This window comes from Rhineura floridana, chromosome 12 (genome assembly GCF_030035675.1).
Source record: "Rhineura floridana isolate rRhiFlo1 chromosome 12, rRhiFlo1.hap2, whole genome shotgun sequence".
Taxonomy (NCBI): Eukaryota; Metazoa; Chordata; class Lepidosauria; order Squamata; family Rhineuridae; genus Rhineura; species Rhineura floridana.
Window position 1 is genome coordinate 20,273,036 of NC_084491.1, and position 19,730 is coordinate 20,292,765.

General features: G+C 42.4%; 1 protein-coding gene across 2 annotated transcripts; it reads right to left on the bottom strand.

Annotated features, from left to right (window-relative positions):
- Window positions 1-616: 616 nt before the first annotated feature.
- BAG4 (BAG cochaperone 4) lies at window positions 617-16,998 on the bottom strand. 2 transcript variants are annotated; one of them, XM_061593040.1, is made up of 5 exons: window positions 16,681-16,998; window positions 8,891-8,992; window positions 5,506-5,760; window positions 4,150-4,401; window positions 617-2,102 (listed from the first exon to the last, which is right to left on the bottom strand). In XM_061593040.1, exons 1-5 carry the CDS (start codon window positions 16,858-16,860, stop codon window positions 1,599-1,601), a joined length of 1,293 nt encoding a protein of 430 aa, XP_061449024.1. In that variant the 5' UTR covers window positions 16,861-16,998; the 3' UTR covers window positions 617-1,598. The 2 variants fall into 2 exon arrangements, with proteins under 2 accessions (XP_061449024.1, XP_061449025.1); XM_061593041.1 differs by lacking the exon at window positions 16,681-16,998 and adding an exon at window positions 16,307-16,633.
- Between the last annotated feature and the right edge of the window lie 2,732 nt (window positions 16,999-19,730).

Below are 19,730 nucleotides of genomic sequence, written 5' to 3' on the forward strand. Positions count from 1 at the left end.
TTGTGACCAGAAGGTGCTAAGTATTTTAGTAAAAATAAATAGGAGTTATTGGGAATGAAAGCCTTAAAAAACTCCAAGCAAATGTGGCACATTTATCTGTTATTTATAGCAGAAATAAGGCCTAGTCATTATGTTTTTTGTTATTCTAAAATTTGTTCTACTATGAGGTTGGCCTATCTGTTGCTGGAGGTTTTTTTTAAAAACTGCTATATTTTATTAGCTTTGTTTTATGCTTTTATTATGCATTTATGTATTGCTGCTAAGCCCACTTGAACAGTACTTATAGAAGAAAGGTTGTGCAACATTTTAAAATAAAAACCAACAAATCTAAAATAGAATGTTTTGACACTTTGTGAACTCACTAGCCTGGCAGCCAATTGTGTAATTGGGCACTAAGGAGGACTACACAAATTCATTAACAACTCTATTAAGAACCAGGACATACAGCCTCTTGCTGTGTCCCAAGCATCTTGCCACAGGAAGCCACCATAGTGTATCCAGGCTATAATCCATTGTGTCATTATATACACCTATCTCATTCATAAACACAGTCATGAGAGCATGCATACCCACAATTATATGAATCTGGTAACTCGACAGAATATTGCACAATTCGTTTAATACCCAATTTATCATTTTTAATGATGCGATACACCAATGCTGTTCGTTTTTGAAAACATCTGGCAATAAGTGCATGTTTTAAAACTCATAATGGTTTATTTCTTGTGTTTTGGCACAAGGACCACTTTGTGAGGAACTAAAGATTCACAGCAGTAGCCTTATCTGTCTCCTATAGATAAAAGCTGATCATACAGAATCAGTTACAAGATTAAAGTGGAATACAAAAAACTGCAACATATGAAATGACATCACAATTAAGTGCATTTGTCCCTTCCTACAATCAGTCTGTTACTTGCATGTGGCAGCAATCAAAGCATCTCCTGCCTACCCCATAAAAAATCATTGTGGATTAAACTTGCATGATACAGAAGAAAATATAGCATGAAAGAACTGTTTGTTTTGGTTCCCCTACCGACTGGCTCATCAGTGTGGCTGCACTTTAACAGAATGTACCCCCGAAGATACCTAACACTACACAGTCTCTATGGCTAGAAGGTATAAATAATACACAACAAGAGAAGCTAAGGAGAGTGAAGTCTTGGTTTACTGGTATTGTGCTGCGATTGAAATGTCTTTGTACCTTACAAAGTTTGACATGTTGACTGAGCTGTTGAGTCCAGGTGCTCCAAGAGATCTCTTCTGAGATGCACACTCTAGTAACAAAATGTCTTTTACCCAAAGATTTTCCTTCTGTGGCTAGAAAATGTGCCTATATCTGTGGAGGCTACAATAGCAACAGCCTTCAATCATCAGGGTCACAATTTCATCCTTTCTCTGGCATTCACTGGCAAGATCACCAAAGTAAGACTTCGGGTCTGACAGCTTTGTTTAGTCACATCCAACCTACCAATTGTGTTACTTTAAAATCGAAATGCAAGTCCCCACTTATTGCTTTGGATGGTAAAGAGAGCTGAGAATTGGACAAAGCTAGAGATCTCTGGGCATTCCAGAACTAGGTCTTAGGTCTATTACCTACATTAAAGCCCCTTTCTTTCCAGTTCTTCCAGTATGGCCTGGATTCTGTGAACAGCCTCTTTTCTTGCTTGTCGTACATTGTCCTGACCACCTGTCTCTATAGAGTCCAGCTCCAACAATTTCTTGGTCAGCATTTCCTCCAGCAGCCAGTAGTCCTTGTCGGTTTTTTTCCCCACAAATTCATCCACCTCTTCCTCCAACTGCTCAACACCCTCCATAACTTGTAAAACCTTTTGTATACCTGACTGCACATCCGATGTCTCCGATGGAGGCTGAACGTTGGTTTTAGAACTTGGTCCATGGTCAACAGTCACAGATGATTTCCTATGTACATTATCATACAGCTGGGGCTGTGCGCTATACTGCACTTTGGGGTTGGAAGCAGATGGCTTTGTGTCAAGCTGCAAGGGCTTGTAGTCATTCATGGTCCCAGAAGGCAAGTGATTGGCTTCAGGAAAGTAGCCGTGCTGGTTAGTTCCTTGCTCCAATTGGTTATAAGAAGAGTCCTAAAGTAGAACGAAAGAGACTTCAACATGGTGACCAACTTTAACTATTCCATTACCCCCCATCCTGCACCGCAGGTGCTGTGCACCCAGATCCCTAGGCAGCCAATCCTGCCAGACTGCCTCTCTGCTCATCAGTAAGGTCTGCATGCTCAGGATGTCAGTGCAAAAAGGTCCAAAGCACTGAAAGGCACTGGGAACAGGACTTGCACTTTGAACTTGTCAGAATGACATCACAATGTGCAGTGACACAATAACTTGATTCCCAGGTGACCTTCTGCATAGGCTATGCAACCCATACGCAGTTCCAAAAAAAGAATACTAGGGGTTTGGCAGATTACGCTCTTGTGGTTTTTCTCCCTCTCACCTGAACAGAGAAAAATCACTCAGCAGCAGGGAAGAGAGGGAAGGGTTTAAGAAAAGGCCCTGCAGGCTGGATCCAGCTCATGGGCTGGAGGTTCCCCACCCGTCATTAATGAAAACTGGTTCCTCTAATAAGTCCTGGGTGAAACTGCTCCTGTCCTGCTGAAATGCAAGATAGCTACCTGCTTACGTCAGCAATGTTACATGGAATCTAGCGCTTGGGTCCTTGGCTAGTAAAAGGAACTGGGACACAAACTAGCCAGGGGATAACGATCTGGACTGTACTTGCATACCTCACAAGCACAACAAGAGAGGAAAGCATAGCCCTTCCAAGAAAGTCCAGGAGACTCACAGCAGGGCTTTTAGTGCGGCTGCCCCTGTTCTGTGGAACAACACTCCTGCAAGATATGACAGGTGTCCTCTATCTGCACTTTCCGAAAACAACTGAAGTCATTTTTGTTCCAACAAGGTTCCCCAGCTGGATGAATAGGTCTGTGTTGTTTTTAACTGTTATTTAACTGTTTTTATTACATTTTGTACATTGCCTTGAGGTGTGTGTGGAAGGCGATTAAATAATAATAATAAGGTCACATCTGTATGCCTGTAAACCAACACTCAGGGACAATTTAGGGCTGCAAAGCTTGCCTGTGCATTCCAAGGTTAGAAGGCTACTTCCACTAAGCAAAAGATATCAGAACTTTAGGGGGGTTTCTGTGTATAGAGCCCTGGACGGCTTGGGATGTGGATACCTTGAGGACCATTATGTTCTTCCCTGCATGTCTGTTCCATCATCTGAGGCTCCGCTCTGGATTCCAGATGCTAGGCCTGACAGGTAGCAACAAGGAGTAGGGCCTTTTCAGTGTTGGCACCCACCCTGTGGAATGCCCTTTTTGTTGAACTTTGCCAAATCCAACAATTTATGGCATTTGGTCAAAACCTGGTTTTTTTTTTGAAAGAACAATCTTTAGCTGAAAGAAACTTTTTGTCATTATGAATACATTACTGCCATTTTCTTTTCTCTGTGCCTTCATGTTTTTGGGAGGGGGTGTTACAAGTTACTTGTTTGATGATTTTGGACTGAGGGGGTGATATTTTTAAATAGTTGTTAAAGCATTATTGTGGACTTGGTCTTATTGCATGTATATTTTATTGTTGTAAGCTGCTTTGAGGTTTGTTTGAAGAGCAGGGAAAGCTTCAAGAGACATACAAAACCATTGAAAACTGGGCTCCAACATGTTATCAGCAGATTAAAAAATCTTTTAAATTGATCAACACAGTGCTGCTTAACAAGCGTTTTTGAAAACTGCAGATGGCAAGCACCATCTTAAGAAGCACTCTCTTCTCCACATTCAAGAGGAATAGCTCTTCTAAATATGATGCTTGCTACAACACTTTTCAATGTAAAAACAGATGATGCTTCTTTCTATAGAAATACTGTTTTCACCCTTGTACAAATTTAATTGAAAGATAACCCATTAAATCAACTAAAACTCTTAATTGATTTGTTTCTTTAGTTAGGCTGTGCCCCTATTTTCAAGAACAGATGGTTGATTTAGAAAAATTCCTAACAATGAACAGAGGACAAGCCCAGTGCAGTAGATCCAATGAAAGAAGAAGGGGAGTTAAGCAACTTGAATTATTTTAGCTATGGGGAGAGACTACTTCCTCATACCCTTCAAAAAATTACCTTTGCATTGTTGTTTGGAGGATGTGGAGAAATTACTCTACTGGCCAGCCAAGGTGGAGAAGATTCTGCAATGTATTGATTCCCATGTCCTACTGGGGCAGAAGGCCAGCCATAAGGAGGATGCATTCCGTAAACCCCAGGAGGCCGCCAAGCTGTATCCTGAAGTCTAGGCTGAGGTGGTGGTGGCCTCTGCTGTGCAATGCTGTGATTGCAATCGCCATAAGGATAGGGTGGGACTGGAAAGTTTGGAGTCTGCAGGGAGAAGGAAAAAGAAGTCATAATTTCTTCATCCACCCAATGAGAACATATTAAGGAAATGTTAAGACCCATTAAACAAAACTGGCAGTGAACTGCAGTAGCAGTAATCCACAATTCTGCTTGTCAAGGCAAGTGTTCCCCCACTTTAAAGTAAGGATTTTGAGAGAAACCCAAGCTTTGTCTCCAATTTGGAACTGGGGACTATAGATAGGGACTGTCCTTGCAGACAGGCTGAGCTTCAGAGGGTGCAATTAAACTATAGGGAAAATCCCCACCTCTCTGACTAGCTCAAAGCTGAAAACAAAGACTTGGAGTCCTGTTTTGGTACTGAGTGGAGACAGCATTGTTTTTATGCAACACATAACCAAACCCCTGCTCCCCCTCCCCCCAACTCCAAGTTCAGTGTTGGAGAGTGATTGTGACAATTGTCCCTGCAGCTGAGCTGGGCTTTCAAAGCCTTTTTCAGCTCTAAGTTTGGGGCCGGGGAAATCAATTACCCCCAACTTCATGCTGTGTCTGATGCCACAGATGGATTTTTTTCTGGCAATCAGGTGTCCTGGCTTGTCTACCAAGCCTAATCAAGATTTATCCACTGTTATGTAGTCTGCTTATTAAAAGAATGCAACAAACAGCCTGTGAAACACACTACTGTATCAGCAGAAATAGGTAGCTCTTCAGAATATTTACTAAGCTGTAGCACTGTCCTGTGCAGGAAATTGTAATAAGAGATTAGTTTAAAAAGTATCTGACCTTGCTGGATATTGGAGTACAACCTACACTGTAACTCTACACAAACATACTAGGAAGCAAGCCCATGAATTTAGGAATTCTGAGTAAACATGCATAAGGTTGAAATGGGGATAGAACCATGTAAACAAGAAGCAATATAACAAGTTACCAGCAAACACAGTAGATTCTAGTTTTTGGAGGTTTAAGAGATTATTGTACAAGAATCTGGCAGGAAAAGTGTAAGTCTATGAATTCTAGCAGCAGTTAATTAAATTCAAGAATAAATTAATCCTATGTCAATGATAGAAGGATGCAGCCAATCAGCTCAGCTATTAGAGATTATTTTAGCTGCCCACACTAGATCCTTACCTGGGGAGGGGAGTATCCTGGTACTTGCCTCCTCACCATGGAACCTTCAGCTGGGCAGTCTGGCAGTGGGTAATTCCAGTTAGAAGCTGGTGATGGAGATCTAAATACATTAGGAGACTCTGTGGAATAAGGGGCATGAGGATGCCCTGAGGAATAGTAGGCATTTGATTGTGGGAGATTGGGATATGGTGGCCCTGTCCCAGGAGTAGAGTATGTAGTGCCATAAACACCATTTGTGTAGGAAGGATCAATTCCCTAGAAGACAAGAGGGTAAATTATTTAAGACCAATCAGCACAGCAAGACAAGCATTATGTCTCAGGAACTCCTCAGGGCAAGAGCTAGTTAGGTTGTCAATTCCTGAGCCAGTATCTTTATCAACTTAGTGACAGGGTAAAGCTCAGTAGGTGCTGTTTCTGCAGTGACTGGAGAAGTCACATCCACTAAGCTTTTTTTTCTGGATCATGCAGTCCTTCAATTATAGATAGCATAAGCAGCTTTGGGGTTCTGCTGTGCACAGGCTTGCTTCAATGCAGAATTCGTTGCAACTCTCAGCCACAAGAATTCCCTTGGAACCAAGCAAGGCAGCAATACTATGCCAGCAGCTGCTAGTACATACTCCGCTTACCTGGGCAACATGAAAAGTGCTCATCTGATTTCTGCTAAGTACCAAGAGATTCCAAGAAGTTTGGATTCCTGGACATTTAGACAACATACTTGAGCAGGTTTGTTATTTTGGCTTAATGTGTCCACACCTCTCATATTCACACAGTAAACCCAGAAGGCTGGGACCCCAGTTCTTGGTACCATGTCTTGCACAGAGATTGTTAATCATGGAGTGCCCTCTAGTGGGAATATATTAGACGTTTCAATGTCTTGGAAGACATACAACACTTCCCACTTTTGGGCAAGTATTTGCCATATTTGCTTAAATTGAAGTTTCAGTGATTTCTGGAAGTGTCTGAATAGCACGTATTTGCTAAATAGACAAGGCACTGTGTACATTGTTTGCATTATTTTCTCTGCAATCCCCCAATTTCTTGCTTAAAGGTTATAAAAATAAAAATGGAAATGGACTGCCTTCAAGTAGATCCCGACTTATGGCTACCCTATGAAAAGGGTTCTCTTGGTAAGTGGTATTCAGAGGGGGTTTACCATTGCCTCCCTCTGAGGCTAGTCCTCCCCAGCTGGCTAGGGCCTATTCAGCTTGCCACAGCTGCACAAGCCAGCCCCTTCCTTGTCCGCAACTGCCCTCTGGGGGGCAACTGGGCTCCTTGGGACTATGCAGCTTGCCCACGGCTGCACAGGTGGCAGGGCACGTAACTCTGAGCCACTCACTGTGGGGGTGATATTTAGCTGGCCCTTGACACCCAGGAGACATGAGCAGGGATTTAACACACAGACTCTGGACTCCCAGCCAGGCTCTCCTCACTGTGCTATACCAGCTAAATGTCCACCTATTCTAGTTAGTTGCTTTCAACTCATGTTTTCTGCAGCTCTGAAACAAAATCTTCTGTTTTTATTTTTCATATCTGCACACTGCTTTTTCTGTGAAGAAGTTAAGGTAGCAGACGGGGGTGGTCATCTGATTTTACCCTTATTAATAACTCCATGTAGTAGGCTAGATTCAGACCTGGTGTAAAATCTTGCCTCTGCCTAAACCTCACTTGGTGAACTTAGGGGAAAAAAATCACCCCCTCTCATCTTCAGTATAAGGCAATATTCACCTACTCTACAGACTAGATACTGTTTGTACTAAAAGTAAAGTCCACTTGTTTAATTAAAAAGGAAATATGTGTGCATGTATATGATATTTATATTGAATAATATTAAAAAAGTAAAGAAAGCACCATGAACACCTGTTAAGTGCTACAGAAATACATAACAGAGTGAAATTTGCCTGGTTGAACTATAGGGCTGAGCAAAGTTTGAACTCGAGTCTTCCAGATCAAAGCCACTATACTACACTGAGTACCTAAGAGCCAGTGAGGTATAGTGACTTTGATATGAGAGACCTGAGTTCAAACTATGCTCAGCCCTGAAGTTCAAAAAAGTACCTATGTCTACTACTGCAGCCTACCAGTAATGAGCTAACCCCAATGCATATTTAAAACTCAAGTCTGGCAATTTCTTTAATAACTAGAAAAATCTTCATCCAGGAGGCGACCACAAATGACATTTATAGTTATGGAGTGGCTTTGTCTGAAGGGGCTACATGAGAGAGGTGCATATGCCACTGGCACATGGTGCTTACAGCTGAGGCCTTCAGTTTTATTTATCTCTTAAGAATGTACGCAGGAGATGATAGCAGAAAGTCTCAATCTCAAAATACAAACCTTAATATTACTATTAATCATTTCAAAGGCATGCTTAGTGTTTTATAATCCTTGTTTCCAGGGCTGTGGAGTCGGTACGCCAAACCTTCGACTCCGACTCCTCTATTTTTCTACTGTCCGACTCCACCCAAAATTGCTTCCAACTCCACAGCCCTGGAAAGGGCTGTAATTGTCTTTTTAAATTGGAAGCTCTCATAGGAGCATTTTTATCGCTGCCTGAATATGCGCTGATCTTGGCATCACGGCATTTGTCTTCATCTGGGTCCTGTGTCATACACTGACACACAAAATGTTTTCCATCTTGAGTTATGGTGAAATGCGCAACTACAGCTGACTTCATGGGAAGCTTCTTTGACATTTTGAATTTCTATTTAAAAAAATTTGTCAATCTGTACATTTCTACCGACTCCACCCAAAACTGCTTCCAACTCCGACTCCACAGCCCTGCTTGTTTCCCTGAGCATCAGTTATTAATATCCCCATTTCAAAGAAGTATACAATAACATTCCTGTTTTAAAGAAGTAAAACTGAGATATAGTTTCTTCCAAGGGTAATACCAACCTCCAACCTGCTTTTTGTAGCAGATAAAACAAGATGTTTTCAAACCAACTGGAGGAGATACCAGAATCCTATCGGTATTTTGGGTAAGGAAGAACCTTCTTTGTACAGAGCAAGCAGCCTTGTGTGAACATTACACTGCACAGAGCACACTGTATTATGAGAGATCTTTTAGCAGGTAGTCTAAGGCAGGTAATCTAATAAGGAGCTTTACAGACTGCTGTGTACAGCAAGAGATCAGGTGCCAAGGTCTTCCATCACTGCAACATTATGAGTCATAGGGTTTTACACTCAGGTGTTACACCTATGCAGAATGGTACAACTGTAGCATGTAAAGCCTTTCATAAACAGTAATCCGTATTATGATTAAAACTTGTCAATATGAACATTACTTTTAACATTGCCGCACTACCCACTTCCCATTCAATAACCAAGCAATTCCATGAGAGGCCACTCCCCAGAGAAAATGTAGAGCACTGTCCTATTACTATACCTGGCCTTGGAGCTGTGGTCCAACAGGATACGGACTTGGATAGGGAGTTCTGGGAGATGAATTCCAGTAGTGGGAGCCATATCTAGGATATGGGGGTGGCTCCTAAGGAAAGAAGCAAGATTTTCACTCCTGGAAGTCATTAACATGCACAGAAAATGTATTACAAATATCAAAATCCTCTAGTTGGTTGAAGTATTATATGTAGCCCAAGAGGACTGTGTAGGAACTGTTAATGGGTGTTTCAAGGGACCTATGACTTTCTACCAATCCATGGCAACAGAGCTAAATTCAGCAGGCTGCTGGCAATAGGAAGCTTTCTTCCCTCCTTCCTCTTGTAAACAAAGCCCAACTCTTCTGATGAGCAGCCCGGCCAGCCTCTTGGGTGGATGGGAGAGTCTATCAGCCAAGCCCTCACTGGAGAGGCAGGTTGAGCCTGACTACAGTTTTGTGGGAAAGGGGCACTTTAGAAGCAACAACCCTTATTTCAGGCACTGGTTATCAGGCAGAGAATGAAACTACTCTTACTTCAGACTCAGAGACAAACTATATATGGAACCAAAAGGAAATAGCATGTGATATTAATGGCATGTGATATTAATGGGAGTCTAGCAGGCAGGTGAGAGCTGAACTATTTCCTTCCCTGCTGTGGTTCTGACAAAAACAATTCTTCTGAAACTTCTGCTTGCATTTATATAGATATAAAAATGGTAGATAGAATCCTCCCACCAGTAATTTCCTGGATGACACAGAGAAAAAATATTTAAATGTTCTCAGGGACACAGATGTGAGCTCCCACAGAAGTCAATAGTGAAATCCAAGATTTTAATTTATCTGGGATTGGGCATCAGTGTGCCCACACACATCCATGAGGACCAAGCAGTAGACGCAGAATGCTGACTGACTGTGGGGAAATGGAGTTACTGCAACTCTGAACAGAAACTGTCTGTATTGCAACATTTTGTTGCAGGGACCCACTTCTTTTATAAGATTAATAAAATAAGGGACTAGTGCGCAATTATCCCAAAACACTGGAAGGCAGGAACATGCTTACATCTTGGTGAGCAACTGGACAGAAGCTTGCTTGCACACTTCTTATACACGAAAAAAGGCTAGAAGCTATTTGTTTTTAAATGAAAGCAGAAAACTCATTGAAAATTCCAAGATCTTAAAGCTAAAGCATGAAGTTGGGTCAAGCAGGCTTAGCTCCCCCCTCAAAGGTGTTCAAGTACCACCCCTCCCTGGCCATACTTAAAGACATTTTTATATCATCCTTAAATTTAAATTTTCCAGGGCAGTTTGCAATAATTCACAATATGCACAAAAGCAGCAATCATCGATAAAACAGTTCAGTAACATGTACTACTAAGAATCCCAGAAGATATAAAATACCCCAGAGGCTAAAAACCTGAGGAAAATAAGATCTTTACCAGGCATATAAAAGGGGAAGGGTCATCATTTAATGGTACAACATCTGCTTTGCACGGACATCAGGGATTCAGTCCTTGGCATCTCCAGGTAGGGAGGGCTAGGAAAGTTCCCTATCTGAAATGCTGGAGAACCAATGCCAGTCAATGAATAATACTAAACTAAATGTGTGAATGGTTAGACTGAGTATAAAGCAGATTCCTATGTTCCTATAAGACATCAACACTGATGCCAGATGACCTTATGTGGGGTGAGCTCCATAAGTGAGGCACACTAATCTTCTCCACTGTTGCCATCCACCTCTCTCCAGGTAGCAGGGGCAATTAGAGAGCACTTTCGGAGGAACATCTTCATGTATAGGCATCCTGATATGGGAGATGTTCCCTCAAGGATCCAATCCCAAGCTATGTTGGCATTTTAACACCAGCACTTTTGTGCTCAAACACAGACCCTAAGTCAGTGGAACTCTTTAAGCGCTGGCAAACTGGGTTTCCAACATCCACTCCTAGTTAGTAACCTAGCAAATGTATTTTGAATCAATTGCAGTATCTGGGTAGTCTTCAAAGGCAGCCCCACAAAGGTTATCAGAGTTGGCTACAACATACAAGCCTATGGGGGAAACTGAGCTGTTGTGGGGCAAAACAATCCTCCCTATTAACCTGCCTCCAGAAGAGCAGGGCTGGGTCTTATTGGCTTCTGGATATGTTCCTTGCTATAGCAGATTCAAACACCTTGGGGTCATTATCCCGAAAGACCTTCAGCAACTCAGAAATAGGAATTTTGGGCCTATATTTAAATTTATTCAAAGGGAACTTAATAGCTGGAGTCATTTAAGTTTAACCAGGTTAGGAAGAATAGCCGCCATCAAGATGTCTATTCTCCCAAAGTTCCTCTATCTATTCCAAACCTTACCTGTACATATTTCCAAAGAAAGCCTATCTAATGGCAAAGATCGTTAAATGACTTTGTGCACAAAGGTAAGCAAAGTAGGCTGACACCCAACACATTATACTGACCCTGCATTAACGGAGGTCTTGGCATGCCTAACTTAAAACTGTATTACGAAGCTTTTCAATTAAAGCAGCTTTTGCCTATTATACAAGGGTCAGAATCTATCCCATGGGTATGATCAGAATTCACCCCATTTTCTCTGACTACTAAAGCCGTACCTTTTCTGAAGCTCACATGGGCAAATATCTGTAAGCTAACCAATCTATTCCTTAAGGAGACTGTCAGTTTGGAAGAGATGGCGTGATAAACCAGCCCCAAAAACATCCCCACTTACTCCCATATTAGACCATCCTGGCTTTTGTCATGAAGATAAGTACAGCCAATTTGAAGCATGGGAAGCCAAAGGTATATATTGTATCAAGGATATCATAGTACAAGGTTGCCCCATTACAGGTTAGAACTTGACCAATGCATTGCAATAAGTCAAAGCCAATTGGTTTCAAATCCTACAAATCCACCTTTTGCATGCAAATTAATAAAAGGAGAGGGATGAACAACGATCCTTAACAATGTTCAAGGCTTTATGCTCTAATTCCACACATCACCAGAAAGGTGTAAGCACCCATACTTTATACAATGCTTATTGGTGAAACAATGGGGAACACCCAATGTTTGGAAGCAATTTGGGAAGTTGGGAACTGGTATAGATGAAGTTCAGTGGGATGCAATATGGACCAAACACCCATTTAAAACAATCTCCTCTAAGATCCAGGAGGCTTCAATTAAAACAGTACATAGATGGCACTGGACTCCAGTCTGATTGTCTAGGATCCCTAAATGCTCCCCCCCTCCACTTGTTGGCGAGGTTGTGGGGAATGGGGATTTTTTTTACATACGTGGTGGGACTGTAATGTGGTGAAACAGTTTTGGGTAAAAGTATTTGATGAATTGTCTGTAATAACAAGACAATGCTTTATTCCTGAGGCAGGCTTAGCACTACTAATGTTGGAAAGTGATCAAAACCCTAAACTAAGCCATAAGGAACTACTTTTGTTCCTAGTAGCAGCAACCAGGCCGATTGCAGCAAGGCATTGGAAGTCTCAAAACTGCCCTACTGTGGCAAAATGGTGGAAGGCCATTTGGGAAACAGCACTATTTGAACGGTTGACCCAACACCTTAAAGTTCTTAGAGGGGAAGCAAAACACGATCATTTCAATACAGTATGGATCCCCTTTTTTAGCTATATGAATGGTTCCCAGAGGTTAGATGATCTCCTGCTACTCAGATAACCATGTGGAAAGGCTATGTACAACTACAGCATGGAATGTGTCATAATACAGTGAACTACTGTACCTTGTAAGTGGGGAGTTAACCAAACACTGCACTTTTGTACAACTGACAGTTTAATACTTGTTAAATGTTTAATGTATTTCTTGAAAACAATAAAAAAATATTTAAAAAAAGATACACTAAGCCCAGAGCTTGGAAGTAATTCATTACAAAAAACAAATTACTTGTAATTTATTACTTTTTGAGGAACGAGTGGGTAATTTCTTTATATTTTGATTGCAATAGGAGTAATTTTATTAATTTTGAGGAGCAATTATAATGTTCCCAGTATTACTTTTGGATGTTGCTAGGAGAGGGGGAGCAGGAGAAGTCTTCTGCTCCTCTGATTCGTGTATGAAGATCATGTGCCTCAAATTGGGCTTCTGCACAGCATCACTTTTCCTTCCTGCTCTGTGAGTGTTTAGGAGACAAGGGAGGAGGTGGAGAACAAGACAGGGACGAAGTGGAGAAAACAATTGTTTAAAAAATGGATGGTCATGGAGAAGAATTGAATACAGGGAGGAAGGAGCCAGAGGGCAAGGATGTGGCTTAAGAAGGAGGAGGCAGCAGCGGAATGGAGATAAAGAATAGTGGAAGTGAGAGACCATGACACACACACACACACGTGTGTGTGTGTGTGTGTGTGTGTGTGTGTGTGTGTGTGTGTGAGTGAGTGAGTGAGAGAGAGAGAGAGAGAGAGAGAGAGAGAGAATCATAGAATAGTAGAGTTGGAAGGGGCCTACAAGGCCATCAAGTCCAACCCCCTGCTCAATGCAGGAATCCAAATCAAAGCATTCCCGACAGATGGCTGTCTAGCTGCCTCTTGAACGCCTCCAGTGTCGGAGAGCCCACTACCTCTCCAGGTAATTGGTTCCATTGTCGTATGGTTCTAACAGGAAGTTTTTCCTGATGTCCAGTCGAAATCTGGCTTCCTGCAACTTGAGCCCATTATTCTGTGTCCTGCACTCTGGGACAATCAAGAAGAGATCCCGGCCCTCCTCTATGTGACAACCTTTCATGTACTTGAAGAGTGCTATCATATATCCCCTCAGTCTTCTCTTCTCAAGGCTAAACATGCCCAGTTCTTTCAGTTTCTCCTCATAGGGCATTGTTTCCAGTCCCCTGATCATCTTTGTTGCCCTCCTCTGAACCTGTTCCAGTTTGTCTGAATCCTTCTTGAAGTGCGGAGACCAGAACTGGACGCAGTACTCAAGATGAGGCCTAACCAGTGCTGAATAGAGGGGAACGAGTACTTCACGTGATTTGGAAACTATACTTCTCTTAATGCAGCCTAATATAGCATTTGCCTTTTTTACAGCAACATCACACTGTTGGCTCATATTGAGCTTGTGATCAACAGCAATTCCAAGATCCTTCTCACATGTCGTACTACTGAGCCTAGTATCCCCCATCTTATAACTGTGCATTTAAGTTTCTTTTTCCTAAGTGTAGAACTTTGCATTTATCCCTGTTCAATTTCATTCTGTTGTTTTCAGCCCAATGCTCCAGCCTATCAAGGTCCCTTTGAATTTTGTTTCTGTCTTCCACGGTATTAGCTATGCCCCCCAATTTTGTATCATCTGCAAATCTGATAAGCATGCTTTGTACCTCCTCATCCAAGTCGTTAATAAAAATGTTAAAGAGCACTGGGCCCAGGATCAAGCCGTGTGGTACCCCACTCGTTACGTCCACCCAGTTTGAGAAGGCACCATTAACAAGCACTCTTTGAGTATGATTCTGGAGCCAACTGTGGATCTATCAACAGTTGTTCCATCCAGCCCACATTTAGCTAGTTTGCTAATCAGAATATCATGGGGCACTTTGTCAAAAGCTTTGCTGAAGTTGAGATATATTATGTCATGTGAATTAATACTGTTTTTGCACTTGGCAGGTGAAACAGCCTCCACCACCACCCCTGGCTACTTTGCTGCATGTGCAGTGTCTTAACTTTTTTGCACGCCAGGGGAAAATGTTTGCTTGCATGGGTGTCCCTTAGTTGATGGCAGGGCAAGATCCTGGAAGCGGTTGAGTGAGAGAGATGAAGCTTCCTGGCTGAATATGTGTGTGGGGGTGCACTTGGTCTGACGTGCAAAGATCTGAGTAGTGGTCTCTGCCTCCCTCCCCACCTCTCTTACCAGCGGAGAGACCACCATTGCTATCTTATGGATAAAAAGAATTATTCTACTACCTCTGTGTGTGTGTGTTTATTTTTTAATGTTGTTTTAGGCTACTTAGGTGTGCAGCAGCCAAGGGCAGCACCTTGTAGGCACTCTAGTGTTTTTTTTAAGTAACTAATTGTAGTGATTACTTCTGAGTAACCATAAAGTAATCAATTCCTTTCAGAACAATTGTAATGGTAATTTATTCCTTTCCGGGGCCATGTAGCAGTAATTGTAATTTATTCCTTTTAAAAGGTAATCTTCCAAGCTCTGGCTAAGCCTAACCTACCTCATAGGGTTGTTGTGAAGATATAACTGGGAGGTGAATGATGTTTGTATGCCACCTTGAGTTCTTTTGAGGAAATAATAGATTGATAAAAAAATAAACTGCAGTTGACCTAAAACAGAAGCTGAAGCTTCTAATCTGCTTCTTGTAGCTGCACTGGAGGAGAAGGCCAAGTATGCCAGCCCAACACTCATTCTCATTATGCTAAATCATGGTTTAGTGCAGCCTTCCCCAACCTGGTGCTGTCAAGGTATTTTGAACTAGAACTCCCATCAGCCTTAGCCAGCATGGCCAATGGTCAGGATGATGGAAGTTCTAGTCCCAAACATCTGGAGGGCACCAGGCTGAGGAAGGCTGTTTTAGCATTATGTCAGAACACAGCCAGTATTCAGTTTACTGAAGTTGTAGGGTTAGGTTTTGCCTTAAGACTAGCAAACCCTAAGAAAAGCAGAAGTGTGTGTGCTAGAGAGAGCAAACACACTTACATCCATATAAGCCCAAGCCAGATGCCAGTGCTGATCATTCTCAGAAATGATCCTATGAATTCAGATAATTTTTTAATTTTATTTTGCATTTATGTTTTTACAAATTCTGTTGTCTCTTGGGAACAGTTTTCAGATTGATTGTATCTTATATATACCAATATTTATAGTGCCCCTAAGAAAGACACTGCCAAACATATCATAGCCCATGTGGTTTTTAATTAATCATATCCCCTGCTCCCAGTAGAATTTTTTTGCATCCTTGGATTTACAGTGCTGCTCTCTCTACTTGTTGAACCTCTGCCAAAAGAGCAAATTAACTGCAGATCAGGGCAGGCCTGCAGATTTACCTTATACAGCACAAGTTTTATCTTATATGAATACCACTTCCTTTAATTATAAAAAAAATTACTGGCAGCTCAGTCCTAACACATCATAACAAAAAGACAGAAAGCAGCCAGAGCCAAACTCATACAGCCAAAAGGCAGAAAAGAACAGAACCAGCACAACCCTTATAACTTCTCCAAAAGGCAGGACAGAACAGAACAGAACGAATGCTTCCAAGTGTGCTTTGCTCCTCTTCCCTCCCAACCCCCTTTTCCTTATGTGCTGTTTCTTTTCGCTTGTAAGCCTGAGGGCAAGGGCTGTCTTATCACTGACATTTGTGAACAGCTCTGGGATGGAGTGCAGGGCGCAGCATCCTTCAAATAATTAAGTGTGAGAGAGACACAAAAGAGTGCCTGGATTGAAGACAACAGCAAGCTATCATTAAACAAGGCTTACCATTTTGCTAGTTTCAAGCAAGTTAGACTGTTCTCCCCTCTTTCCCTTATGTGGACCTAGGAAAGGAGCCTGTCCTAGCTCAGTTCAAGCACGAAGCGAGGAAAATCAATGCATCTGCCCCGAACTAACCAGCACACATTTTTTCGTTTCGTTCGTTCTTTAGGGAGAGGCGGTCAGGGCGGTCCAGGCTCGTTTTTTTTTTTACTGCTGCTTCTTCCTTCCTGCCGGTTCCCGCAGGGGGCAAACTAGAAGCGACGTAACAGACCAGAAGCACGTGGCAGCGCTCAAGCCTCGAGGCAGGAGGAGGAGGGGCCGCCTACGTCACAGACCGCTGCTTTAGAAAGGGGGGGGAAGAGGGAGGACTTAGCCGTTACCTGAGAGCCGCCATAACTGCCCCGAGCGGTTCTCTCTACTCCTCCTCCGCCGCTGCGATGTTGCGGACACCTGCGGCCCTCCACGCCCCAAGGCGGTGGCGGTGGCGGAGGAGGCTCGGGCTCAGGCCGGGCCCGTTCGACTTCTACCCCGTGTAACAGCCGCCTCAGCGCGGCCGCCATTAGGGGCTCTTAATTCTCTCCGGTTCCCCTTGTAAAAGCAAGTGCGCCTGCGCGTCTAATATCTGTCATAGACACGCCCCCCACACCCTGCCTTATCTACAGAACCGGCTTCGTAAGGCGATGTTCGGCTACCTACGGCATTCCCCGGATGTTGGAGAGTTCTGAAAGACCTTCGCCTTTGGACGACGTCACCGGCTGACGTATATGAACGAGACCTCCAGTAACGGCAACACGAAAGTATCCAATCAGGAAAGCGTTCACCTCTGTTAACCCTTTGAGATATAACTTTCGAATTGCTAGAAACAGAACTAAGCTGCAATAATACCTAGGATGCTATCCAATGCATACCTACTCAGAAGTAAGCTCCGTTGGGTTCAATGGGACTTATTCCCAGGTTAGTATGTATTGGATTGCAGCCCTAGCTGGGAGTAAATCCCGTTGACCTCAGTGGGGTTTATTTCTAAGTAGCCATGCATAGGGGTTGTACTGCTTTAGACTACAGTTATAACGGATGATCTTAAAAAGAGAAGGGAGAAGAGATTTTTCTCTACAGAGTCAGAAACGTACATTGGTTAACAAAACCATTTTAGGTACCTGTTTTTAAAAATTCAAAAGCCACAATATGGTGATATGTTTTGTTGTTTAGGACCAACCGAAATATCACCAAGTCATTAACTATGATTCCGCACCCAAGATTGTTTATTTCCTCCTTACCTTCCTAATCTGGCCATAGAGTGCCGCATATGTGTATTTTTCAACCAAAACAGGGACTTAAAATTTACTGACTGCCTTTCTAATTGGAACCTTCAAAGCAGCATAAATGTGTAGTTACTACAAATTAAATATAATCAGATTAAATGTAGTGTAGTTACTACGAATTAAATATAAACACAAATTTAGTCCTACCAAAAAATATCTACATCCTATACTTTCCTGGAGTTGATGCTGACTCATAATGAGTTCTTGGAAAGCTTGATGCCCTTGAATATTTGAAGAATCCCTGCAGGTGTTGTAACTCTTATGATTTGCAAGAAAACGAAATCTTCCCTTAAAGAGAAATCACCAATATTTGTAAAGTAACGTTTAAACATTTCCAGTTTGGAATGCATAGTGTATACAGTAGGGCCCCACTCATATGGCGGATTACATTCCGGACCCCCACTGTAAAGTGGAAACTGCTGTAAAGCGGAACTCATTCAATAGAATGGTGTGCAATGCCCAAAAACACCATAAAAGCAGAACAAACGCTGTATTAGTGGGGCTTGAGTCTAATTGAGACTGCTGTATTAGCGAATCGCTGTAAAGCAGGGCCCTACTGTATAGATAGACACTGTGTTAGCATAATGGCCAATCTAGTAGATTTGTTTAGCACTTCAGAAATTACAGATAGTTCCATGTTCCACATCTTGTCCATATCCTCATTAAGACTAGTTGGTGATTTGGTCTTTAGAGCATAAATCCAAAATAATCTCCTCTGTAGCAATCTATCCTGTAGCCGGAGTCTTAGGCCTTTATCCTTTCCAAGCAACAGTATTTTAAGTCCTGCATGTTATGTCCATATTCAACAATATATAGTATCAAGGAAGTTTTCAACCATTGATTTCTAATACAACTTTTGTGCTCACAGATTCTGGTTTTGATGGCTCTGGTTGTATAATTTATTACATGGGAATAAAAAATGGAAATGGACTGCCTTCAAGTTGATCCCGACTTATGGCTACCCTATGAATAGGGATTTCATGGTAAGCAGTATTCAGAGGGGGTTTACCATTCCCTCCCTCTGAGGCTAGTCCTCCCCAGCTGGCTAGGGCCTGCTCAGCTTGCCACAGCTGCACAAGTCAGCCCCTTCCTTGTCTGCAACTGCCAGCTGGGGGGCAACTGGGCTCCTTGGGACTATGCAGCTTGCCCACAGCTACACAGGTGGCAGGGCATGTAACCCCTGCCACTCACTGTGGGGATGATCTTTAGCTGGCCCTTACACCCAGGAGACACGAATGGGGATTTGAACTCGCAGACTCTGGACTCCCAGCCAGGCTCTCCTCCCCACTGTGCTATACCAGCTGTTCATTACATGGGAATAGGATAGCATATTTCATGGCTTTTGTCTTCCAATTTAAAAAGCTGCAGTAGATATATTATATAGTATAGATATATTAACAAGCTCAACAACATCTTTTTCACTGGAGCAATTGCCACGGGGACGAAGACTGTGAAGGATTCCTGTTTGCCTGACATATTTAGGATTGCTTTGTGTTCTCATATTATTGTTTTATTTTTGTTTTGTACGGCTACATGCATGTAGGCATCTCTCCTCACTTTTGTCCCCAAACAAGGTCAGGGGTGTGGCTGGCCAGGCCAACCCTGCTCCCCTTCATGTGTTTCTCCTCATGGAGGATTTGTGACTTAAATGCTCATGTATCAAGGAGAAGAGTTCCACTTTGGCCTTTGCCTACCATACTAGTTCTCTGGGTAGGCCTCCCCCATTGTGGAAGCTTTCCATCATGCGGGTCCCCACCTACATTCCAAAGTGGCACAGATTTACTACCTTATCTGCTGCTTGTAAGCTTTAGGCTGGAGATGGGGAGCCAAATGCAGCCCTCCAGTTTCTGACTGAACCTTGGGACTTTTATTTATTTATTTATTTATTTAATTTAATTTATATACCGCCCTAAGCCCGAAGGCTCTCTGGGCGGTGTACATAAAAAGTAAAAGCAAGCACAATATATAAATACAATAAATACAATAACTCAAGAAACAAAAACACACAAACAATACGAGAACCAAACAACATCCAAAATACAACATAGTAATAAAATACTGTAAAAATACACTTTAAAATGCCTGGGAGTATAAAAAGGTTTTCACCTGGC